The sequence below is a fragment of the Cibotium barometz genome, chromosome 21 (genome assembly GCF_041138505.1).
Source record: "Cibotium barometz isolate CiBa-2024 chromosome 21, ASM4113850v1, whole genome shotgun sequence".
NCBI lineage: Eukaryota > Viridiplantae > Streptophyta > Polypodiopsida > Cyatheales > Cibotiaceae > Cibotium > Cibotium barometz.
In genome coordinates, this window is record NC_141066.1 from 12557285 (window position 1) to 12568260 (window position 10976).

A 10976-nucleotide genomic window follows, 5' to 3' on the forward strand; every position below is an offset into this window, starting at 1 on the left:
TTATTTCATTATGCATAATGCATTAAGCTTTTTGCATTATGCATTCACTACGGCAAATGATGAGCATAGCCTTGTGAAGAGCTGCAAATATTTAAAAACATCTATTTATGAAAAAAAACATTCACGTGTGTATGCACATGGCTACGAGCACGCGGCTATAACCACGCAAATAACCACATAAATAATCGTGTGTTCAACAACATGTTTAGCCGCACACATAACCGTAAATATAGTAGCATGTATAGCTGTGAGGCTATAGCCACCACAAGTTTCTAAACGAGAATAAATATAAGGGTAGAGAGAAATCTGGTAGCTTCAGAATAGGACTGGTTACCAAGGCGGTTTTCAGCTTATCAAAAGCACTCTGGCACCTGAAAGACCAGTGAAATGGGGTATTCTTTTTGAGAAGGTTAGTCAGGGGGGAAGCTATGAGAGCATACTTTGGTATAAAAATTCTATACCAACCCGTCAATCCCAAGAATCCTTTGACTTCTTTCATTGTCTTTGGTTCAGGCCATTTTATGACTGCTTGGGCTTTTGCGAAATCTGGAGAAATTCTATCTTTGGATACCAGAAAGCCTAAGTATTCAATGTGGTTGGCAGAGAAAGTGCATTTGCTCTTTTTGGCAAAGAGTTGGTGCTTCCTTAGAATCTCAAGGACTTTTCGGACATGAGTCTCATGGTCAGCTACATTCCTTGAGTAAATCAGAATGTCATCAAAGAAAACTAGAACAAAATCATCCAAGTATTCTTTGAGGATGTCTTGCATTAGGCGATTGAATGTAGCTGGGGCATTAGTTAATCCAAACGGCATGACAGTAAATTCATAATGCCCATAGTGAGTATTGATGGTTGTTTTCGATATATCTTGATAATTGATCCTGATCTGGTAATACCCAGATTTGAGATCTATCTTTGTGAAGATCTGGGCTCCATTTAGCCTTTCCAGAAGCTCATCAATTCTTGGGATAGGATACTTATTCTTAACTGTCACCTGATTTAGACCTCTGTAGTCCACACAGAGTCTAAGCGTTCCATCTTTCTTTTTCTGAAAGAGAACCAGCGCACCCCAAGGTGAAACACTGGGTCTTACAAACCCTTGTTCTAATAGTTGTCTAAGCTGTTCCTTGAGTTCGATGGCTTCAAGAACTAGCCTTTTGTACGTGCGCAGGGCTACTGGCTGAGCTTCGGGGGTCAATTCAATCACATGATCTACTTCCCAAATTGGAGGCATTTCAGTTAGCTCTGCTGGGAATAGATCATCAGATTCACTTAACCATTTTGGTTCTTTAGCCTTAAGCTTTGAGTCTACTGGGTTCATTTTGACAACATAAATTTGCTACTTCTTCCTAAGTCCTTTCAGCAACCTGGAAGCTTTTACTAACTGAAGGTCTGGGGATCCGAATACTCCAGTTCCTTGAACTTTGTTCCCGTGAAGGTCATGGAAGGAAATGGTTCCATTGTGACAGTGTATGTCAGCTTGATTTTTGTGGAGCCAATCCATTCTAAGGATCTCGTCAAAAACTACCAGAGGTAAGACTATGAACTGACAGTTGGTTACATTACCATCTAGATTGAACTGGATAAGATTTGTCTCATGGTGAGTGAAAAGAATCTTCCCACTGGCCAATTCCACTTGCATAGGTTTCCTTGATTTCTGCTCTAAGACTAGCTTATGCAAGCCTCCAGGGAAAATGAATGAATGAGAACTGCCTGAATCAATCAAAAGCCTAAAAGGCTTACCCTGATATTCTTCTGGAGTATGGATGACTGGAACTGGCGCGGTTAGGTCCTTGGTTTTCAAATGCAGCAAAGGTCTTCCTTCTTTCCTCTTCTACTACATCTGAAATTGTGACTGCTCTGGCTGCTGCAGTCTGAGGTGGAACTCTTTCTCTTTGGTTGCCCCAATTCTGGGAAGGAGTTCTGAGGTTAATCTGGACAGAGGCAGATGGCTTAGCTAGAGTTCTTCTGGGGTTTCCCTGGCTTGGGCGAGATGGACCTTGATTAGACTGGTATGAAGGGGTTGGTCTCTAAACTCGGGGTCCTTGACTTCCCTGTCCCCTTGACATGGTAGGAGTCGGGCAGTCTTTCAGTTGGTGACCAAAACCTTGGCATCCAAAACATCGGTTTTCACTTCTGAGTTCATCCCTCTGATTTCTTGAAAGAGGTGGGGCTCCTGAGAAAGTATTCTGGGGGAAGGATCTTCCTTCACTTCGGAAACTACAAAGGCTTTGGCAAAATCCTTTGCCATTCTTACTGCTTCAGCCATGGACATTGGCTTGGCATTTTTGACCAGTGTGTCCAAGGGTTCGTTCATTCCTTGAATGAACCTGTCCATGAGTTGTTCTTCATCTAGAGGTGGTGAATATTTGAGTACAAGAGCAAAGGCGTGGTGATATTCCTCGATGGTTTTGCTCTCCTGCTTTAGCTCTAAGAATTCGTTCATTTTGATTTTCAAAAATCGAGGAAGACAAAGTCTCTTTCTTAGATAGGTTTTTAGGTCGTTCCAAGATTGAGTATTTCTGTCCAGACGATTGGTGTCACAGTGGTTCCTCCATGCTACCCTGGCTATTTTCACTATTTTCAGCCGGGCAAGAACCATTTTCCTCCGCTCATTGTAGCCTGACGGTAAAATATTCTTCCATGGCTTCCACCCATTTCTCCACAGCCTTGCGTAGGTTCTCCCCTTCTCCTTTGAAGGGTCTTGGCTGAGTCCTATGAAGAGCCTTGCGAACATCAGGGTCAAGCTCGTTATCTTCAGAGAGAGGGTCAGGCTGACGGCCACGGTTTCCTCGTCTCATGATTTTGCCAAAAATTCATATATTATTAAATTTTTATTTTGATATCATTCACGAAATCCTAAGACTTAAGAGGTTCGAAAAATAATTTCTTAAACAAGACAATGATCTTATTGGAGATCTATGACATATGTCCGATAACAGATTTTTCTTTATCAAATCGTCTGTAAACAATCACTTATTCAACAGGGAATTTTTCTCCAGAAAACATTTCTATATTTATATAAAAGTTGCAATATATACATAGACCAGCTCGGCTCGAGAATCACCGCCTCAGTCGTAATCGCATAAAGAAGTGAAACTGTGAAGAAGACATACCATGGTACACACAATTCATTACACAAAGAGGTGCTCTAATTCTATTTCTCGGGATAAAGTGACTAAGAAGTCTAAAAAATTGGCATGAAGTTCTGAAGTTCCTGGTTGAATGATCACAGAGTAGAACGTGCTGAACAAGCCCTCGTCTTATCAGAATCATGGCCAAGGAAGTATTTTGCCTGAGCCTCCTCTGACGCTGATTGGTACTGATGTTAATACACCGTCCTCCATAGAACCACATATACCGACATCGCTCAAGAGGATCAGGAAAGTAAAGACTCTCAAAATGGTGAGCGAGTCTCACTCTACTCATTTGGGTCATCGCAGAATTGACAAGGTGATCAAATGCAAAAGCTATGCTATCATATCCTGCTGACTCTGAGAGAGTCCAGGAATTCCAGATAGGTTCGGGGTGTCCATCTATAAATTTCCAATTCAATTTATAAATTTTTAATTTTTGAAGTTCATTCTCATAGTATTATAACAAGTGAAAAACATTTCTTTCTCAGATTTCTATTAAAAATTTAGGCAATTTCTGCTCTGATACCAACTGAGTTGCAAAAGCTTGTAGTACTCGAATGCCTGTACTATGAACTACGGGTGAAAAAGTATCATGATAGTCAATCCCTACAATTTGTGAGTATCCCTTTGCAACTAAACGAGCTTTGAATTTATCAAAGGATCCATCTGCCTTTGTTTTAGTCTTGTAAACTGAATGTAGCCTTCCAAGCACACTAAAAGACAGCGAATCCGGGCTCGAGCATGCAAAGTATATGCATTGGAGTGCTCCATAGCCATAAAAGCTGCAAGAAGGTTCTCAATAAAACACACACACACACACACTCTCTCTCTCTCTCTCTCTAGGAAGCTACAGCCATGCACACACAAAGAAACCCTAAACGCACACAAAAGATAGGCATGAAATCACCCTCTTCTTCATCCTCATCTTCTCCCTCCATAGCTAGAAAAAATTAGCACACAAAGAAGCAAGAACCAAGAAAGAGAGTTTGTGCCAAATTCAAGAGAGTTGAAAAGAAGTCGTGCATGGGTGGATAAAGGAAAAGTTGGTTGCAATTTCCCACACCTCCCAAGATCACACGTCCTCCCTCTTTCCTCTTTTCTTTATTCAAATTTGAAAAACATTACATACTTTTAGACCTTAGGCTATGGCTTCAAATGTGTACAAGGACTATGGCTTGACTTATCAACACAAGAGAGAGTTTATATGCTTTGGCTTGTGATATGCGGACCCGCTAAATTGCCAAGCATTTACAAAGTTGGTCATGCGTACAAATCATACGGCAACAAGTGTATGTCTAGGCTTGGATACAAAATAAACATGGGATAACATCATTCTTATTTGAGAAAAGCTGCATCTTCTTAGCCTATTTGATGTCAAAATTGGAGGCTATCATTCCTCCCACACTTAGCTTGTGAGCTCCCGCAAACAAAATATCAATGAAATTTCTCCCTTTTCACATACTTAATCTCTCTTTCAAAAAAATTCCTCAAACTTCATCACACCTCTTCAAACTCCTTACTTACTCTCCCACACTTACTCCATACTCCACCAAACATAGAATGAGGTGAAAAATCATCAACACATCCCCCACAAAAAACCCACAAACATCTTATGGAAATAATAACAACTCTCAACTTCAAACACCAAAATAATCCCCATCAAAAGATCATAATTTCATAGCTCTCCCTCACTCAAAATCTGCATGAAAATCTGCCACCCTTCATCCACCTCGGCTTTGATGGTTGCCTCAAGCTCATTATCTTCAAACTTCTGTCGGTCTATGGCCGCTTTGAGCTGAGCTGCATAGGCTATTGCTTCTCTCCGCTGGCCTTCTCGGAGCTCTCTCTCCTGCCTCTCTTCCTCTGCCTCTCTCTCTGCTGCCATGGCGATCATATGGGCATCATACTTCTTCTCCTCTTGTGCTCCGGCTAGTTTCTTGGCCCTGTTTGTACCTTTTTTGGAGAGACATTATAATGAACCAAATTAGCCTCTTGATGAACATTGTCTTCATCCATGAGGATTTTGTTGAGTAGCATAAGCTTGATTTCAAGCTTCATCAATGCCTCTTGAAGCATCGATTGGATGAATGCCTTGCGCTCCCACAATATTCACAGGTTGCAGAAGAGGAAGAACCCCTTGATAAATGAGGTTGCTTATTTGTAATACCGTGTTCTTCATCGTACTCTTGTGCCAACATTCAGATACCAAGTGACCAGTTTTATCACAATAGGAACAATGCTTTTGAGAAAATCTCAAACGAGAAGAATTACCTCCTCTTTTGAAGCCACAAGATGTAAATTGGGAGGAGGAAGAAGGGCGTTGCTGAAATGGACATCTTTGGACAGTAAAGGCTATCTCTAATTCTGTGTACTCTTAGGCAATAATAACCGTTTCATGAGTTACCGACGTCTGACGATCATGATGTTGAGAATATTCAATCAAAGAAATACATGTATGCTCAAAGTCAATTCCATTCTTGTTAGATAATATAGTGACAATATTATCATACAAAAGATCCTTCACCGTATCAAGAAGGTGTGTAACCAATTGAGTTCGAGGAATAGGATCCCCTGTAGCGGAAAGTTGATTCATAATACCTTTGAATGACTCAATGCGACTAGACATGGATGTACCTTGCTCCCTATTTGCTTCCATTGCTCGATTCACCTCCAATGCACGATTCACTATTTCCCTCCCTAAATTCACTGGCAATGACTTACGAAAAGAAGCCGATGCAATCGATGTTGCATGTGATGTGGATGTGGCCTCATTGTAAGATTCCTCCCCCAAACCCCTTTTTGATGTCTAGTATCTTCTTCTATAATCAATCCCTCTTCAGAAATATAAAAGACTTGTTTTTAACTGTTTTAACCTAGAGAGAGAAAATATTCTAGAGAGAGAATATTCAAATTTTTAATATTTTTGGATAGAAAATTATCTCATCTTATTAAAATAAGTTTCCCTGAAACAGAAATTCAAAAAGAACTTTCCAATGTGCAATTGGAATTAATTGGAAATGTGTATAAAGGACCTTAGTCTAAGGGTCTAGATTTTCAGAAATTTTTGGATTATGGTCCAATTAAGGTTCCTATGGACCAATAGCATCAATCCATGTGTAGGGAGGAGATAAATCCAATTTGAAAAAGAAGATACCCAAAAATGAGTAAATGCTCACATGAGGTGAAGAGTTGAAAATGTACAAGGTTTATTAGTAAAAAAATTATGAGCAATATTAAAAGTATGACATATGTAAGGAAGAGGAGTTCTTTAAAGGAGGTGCATATTTCACATAAGATGAAGAGTTGAAAATGTACAAGGTTTATTAGTAAAAAATTATGAGCAATATTAAAAGTATGACATATGTAAGGAAGGGGAGTTCTTTAAAGGAGGTGCATATTTCACATAAGATGAAGAGTTGAAAATGTACAAGGTTTATTAGTAAAAAATTATGAGCAATATTAAAAGTATGACATATGTAAGGAAGGGGAGTTCTTTAAAGGAGGTGCATATTTCACATAAGATGAAGAGTTGAAAATGTACAAGGTTTATTAGTAAAAAACTATGAGCAATATTAAAAATATGACATATGTAAGGAAGGGGAGTTCTTTAAAGGAGGTGCATATTTCACATGCTTGAATGAGTTTTAAACTCATAAAAATTGAGATATTTCATCTCTCCTCTCTCCTCATTCAAGTCTAGTTCCAAAAAGTTAGCTTAACTGACCTAAAAATGGTCAAATATTGACCAAACTGATTTAGAAAATTCTAGAATCAGTTTGTTTGGTTAGGAGCTCAATTTTCCTATAAATAGAAGCCTCACCCTTGTTGAAAAATATATAGTGTTTATGCATCGTTACTCTACTCCACCTAAGCCAAGAACTGTGAATTCATTTAATAATTCACTAGTTTTTGGAGCTTCCCTCTTTCTTCAATCCCCATTAGTGGCTCCATCAACATACTTAACCAATTGATTGGTTGGGGGCCTCTACCGTGAACAAAGAATCAAGCAAGTTGTAAGGTAATTAGTGAATATTGATCTTTCTATAATTTCTCAATGTTTCTCTCTTCTCAACCCCTCTCAAGCTTGAGAAGTTTAATTGGTATGGTTTTTTTTTAAATGCTATTGAAGTTTGAATAGTAGTGAAGAGTTACATAATTTAATAAATGCTATTGAAGTTAATTTTCATTTATGTTTAAATTCTAATGATTCTTATGTAAATTCTCTCTCTCACTCAAGAAATGGTTATACTCATGACCGTTCTCAATCTAAATCAAGCTTTCATAAAGCTTTTCCTTAACCCAAGATTAAGCTATGCTTGAGGCCAAATTAATGGTTTTTTTCTATGCTTTTAGTTTATGTATATTGATGATTCAATCCCTTATGGATTAATAATCCAATTAGAGATCATTTTAATTATTTCCTTAATGATAAGTATTATCCCTTAGAAAAATTGAGATTTATCAGTCATAGCAGCGGAGCTATGGCAAAATTTTTATAAAAATTATGCATAAAATAATCTCATTCAAAGCATAAAAAGAGGACTTCCTACCATATTCTAGGGAATATCATCCTAGATTAATTAAAAGAATTTCATTACAATCATGGAGAAATTGAATTTTAATATTATGCATAAAGGATAAGTTTTTATATCAAAAGTGTTATTTTTACCATTTTTATTTCATGCATAGAAGTATGCAAAATGGATAAATTTTTATATCAAAAGTGTTATTTTTACCATTTTTATTTCATGCATAGAAGTATGCATAATGGATAAATTTTTATATCAAAAGTGTTACTTTTATCATTTTTAATTTTCATGCATAGAAGTATGCATAAAGGAAAAATTTTTATATCAAAAGTGTTACTTTTATCATTTTTAATTTTCTCGGCATACATATAAGATTGATTGTCAACACAAAGCCACACACTAGCGAGAGGGGGTAAAATATCCAATTGGTGCTCCTCAATTTCAGAAAGCAACCATCTGCAAGCCAAAGCACAAATGATAAAACAACACACAAAAAGAAGCATGCATGTTTTTTAACAAGGAATATCTGGGTTATGTTGGAGGAAAACCTATAAACGACTCGCCGTGCAGCACTTTGTAGGCCTGGTTGATGGTCAATATCATGGCTAAATTTTATGCCTCCTTCGTGCACTTTGAAAGCCCTTTTGAAGTACTTTCTTCTGCATAGAACAACAAAAGAGGTGAATTGGCTCTCACCTGGCAACCTGACTCGATCGGCATTTTTAATATCATTTTGGATTCTCAAACCCAGCTCTGTGATCTGAAGCCAGTAGGAGTACATGTGCAGCCATTCCCTAACCTTTGTCTTATCATTTGGCATACCCTCAAGTGATCGCACTGCACCCTGAGAGTTGTCCAATAGCTTGACAATGTGAGCCTTATCTGTGTCTCTGATGCAAGCAGAACCTATCATATTGAGCTTTTCCTCTGTGGCCACATGATTGCTTGACGCGTGCCATGGGAGGGAGAGCACTGCACACCAAAAGGCCTCACCGTTGGAGGGATCAGCAATCCTTGCATATTTTGATGTTTTTCCTCTGTAGAGAACTTCTACCTTTCGAGTCACATTCTCCCTAGCAGACTCGGCAAGTGGTCCATTTGATGCCTCATCAATTTTTTGCTCCATCTCATCCTTGAACAAGAGCCAAGTCATAATCTGGATTGGCAAATGAAGCCAACTAGGCCTTCCTCTGGCAGATGCACTCTGCATCTCTCTCTCAACCCATAGCTTGTCCTCATTGTCCAAATGTGCCATGAGAGTTGTTAGGTCGGACTCTCCCAATCTTCTTAGTTGAAATAGACGATCACCAAATGTGGTTGGCACAAATGCATAATCATGCGTCCTACAAAACAAAGAAGAAATATGTTAATATTCTTGAGTACAAACAACTTACTTGACATAGAAGGAGACTCTGATAACAAATTAACTTACTTGTTCAACCTGGACAATGAAAACAAAAGCTCACCCACATCCCTCCGCTCGAACACATAAAATTTACAGAGAACACAACAATGCATGGACAAATCCCCTTGAAACCCTGTAATAAAACACAAAATTAGGAAGGACAAAGAAGCATAAGAAACTATAACATCCCAATGAGAACTCACCTGTAGAAATGCAGTCCATCCAAGCATTGTGTCGATTATTACCATCAAGAATATGCACCATTTTTCGGCTCAAGTACGGACCCCACTCGGGGTCAAGTGCAAGAGTTTCCTCAAATTGTTGATTCACAGTCCTCCAATGCTCATCCCAAGATTCCTCCCTCTCTTGTGTCAATGGTGTCTCCTCCCCTTCCAAGTCCATAATTGATACTGTGAAAGCTCCCATGCTCTCAATGTACCCACCTAGTTTGAAGCTTCGAGTAAGAGATTTATCTGTTGAGGGAGAAACCTTTCGGATTGCCTCCGTCTGGATCATCCTACAGAGAGGAACACGTGGAGGTGGAGAACTAAATTTGACTCCTATCCTATCTAAAAAGGCTTGTGGAGTAGATGTCTCTAGAATCTTCCCAAAAATATCAACCTTATTTTTTTTCTGCTTGCTTCCTTCAGTTTGGGTTGTGACAACTGTTTCTTCTTGATCCTCTAGTGGATGTGTGTTCTCTTCCCCCTCTATCTCTCTCCCAGTATCCTCAGTATTCTCACCTTCATCCTCATTATCACCACCTTGAGTATTCTCACCCTCATTTTGATCACCTTTATTTTCCTCAATTGCCCCCACTACATTTTGTCCATCCTCCTCATTTCTTTCATCACTATGTAGATGCTGCCTATCCATATCCACCTCCAAGTTAGTGTCATCTATGATATGTACCGCATGCTCTGTAGTAGTAGGGTTTGAGGAGGCGGCTTGCTCCAAAGTGCTAGAAAAATCAGCTTGCCTCCTTGTGTGTCTCGATGAGCTCTCACCTGGGCCAACCTGCACACTCTTTTTCCGCTTAGCAAGAGGTAACTCATCCATTTTTGCACAACAAGAACCTTTCAAGCAAGATGCTCTAGTGAAATGACTCGAACTCATTTGAAAACCAGATAGCCATGCAAAAATACAAGAACAAATCTTCAAATAGTATTGTACTCGTATTGTATAATTAATTGATTATTTTAACAGCAAATTCAGTAATACGACACAAACTTAAAGAAAAGGTGGCACATTCACTAAAGAGATTAAATTCAGTACTGCAACACAATCATCAAACAAAGGTGGCACATTCACTATCCAACAAAACGGCCAACTCATTATAACGAACAGAATATCTTTGAGATGATCATATGGAGTGCTTTGGCCCAAATTCCAAGGCATTCAAAGCCGTATTGAATATTTTAAAAAAATCTCCATTGGAAAATATTTACGGAGCCCTTTTCAGGTGTTCAATTCAAGGCATTCAAATTTTTTGGAAAATATATAAAGATTCGGTAGCCCAAATCTGAAGGCATTCAATATTGAGTACTAATAAACTTTAGAAGTGATATTTCGCAATCCAACACTTTTTTAAGGACAAACTTTTTTCTTTTTGTGCTATTGTTCTTTAGATGCACATGTTTGCTGGTCTCCTCTCTCGACTGTGTGAGCGGTTTCTCAACCAAGAAGACATCAAATGTGAGTTTTTTGAGCTTCTTGTATACACAGTCTGCAAAATATAGACAGTAGTAAGAGAGACAGTCTATGCAATGTATTTGAGACAGCACCATATAGATAGCATGTTCTTACACTACTCTCTCCAAATTTCTGCACCCCCGAAGCTTGAAACGAACTCAAAATCGTGATGATTTTGTCAATGCTCGGTAGCAAAACATCCTATTATTTTGT

General features: G+C 38.6%; 1 protein-coding gene across 1 annotated transcript in view; it reads right to left on the reverse strand.

Moving 5' to 3' along the window:
* The window catches only part of LOC147626867 (uncharacterized), a 199290-nt gene extending 189790 nt beyond the window's left edge, over window positions 1–9500 (reverse strand). Inside the window, exons 1-4 of the mRNA XM_086815214.1 lie at window positions 9275–9500; window positions 9099–9204; window positions 8489–9009; window positions 4367–5090 (exon numbers count right to left, since the gene is read on the reverse strand). Coding sequence (XP_086671340.1) covers window positions 4813–5090; window positions 8489–9009; window positions 9099–9204; window positions 9275–9497 — 1128 coding nt within the window. The 5' untranslated portion in view covers window positions 9498–9500 and the 3' untranslated portion in view covers window positions 4367–4812. The remainder of the gene's footprint in view (window positions 1–4366; window positions 5091–8488; window positions 9010–9098; window positions 9205–9274) is intronic.
* Between the last annotated feature and the right edge of the window lie 1476 nt (window positions 9501–10976).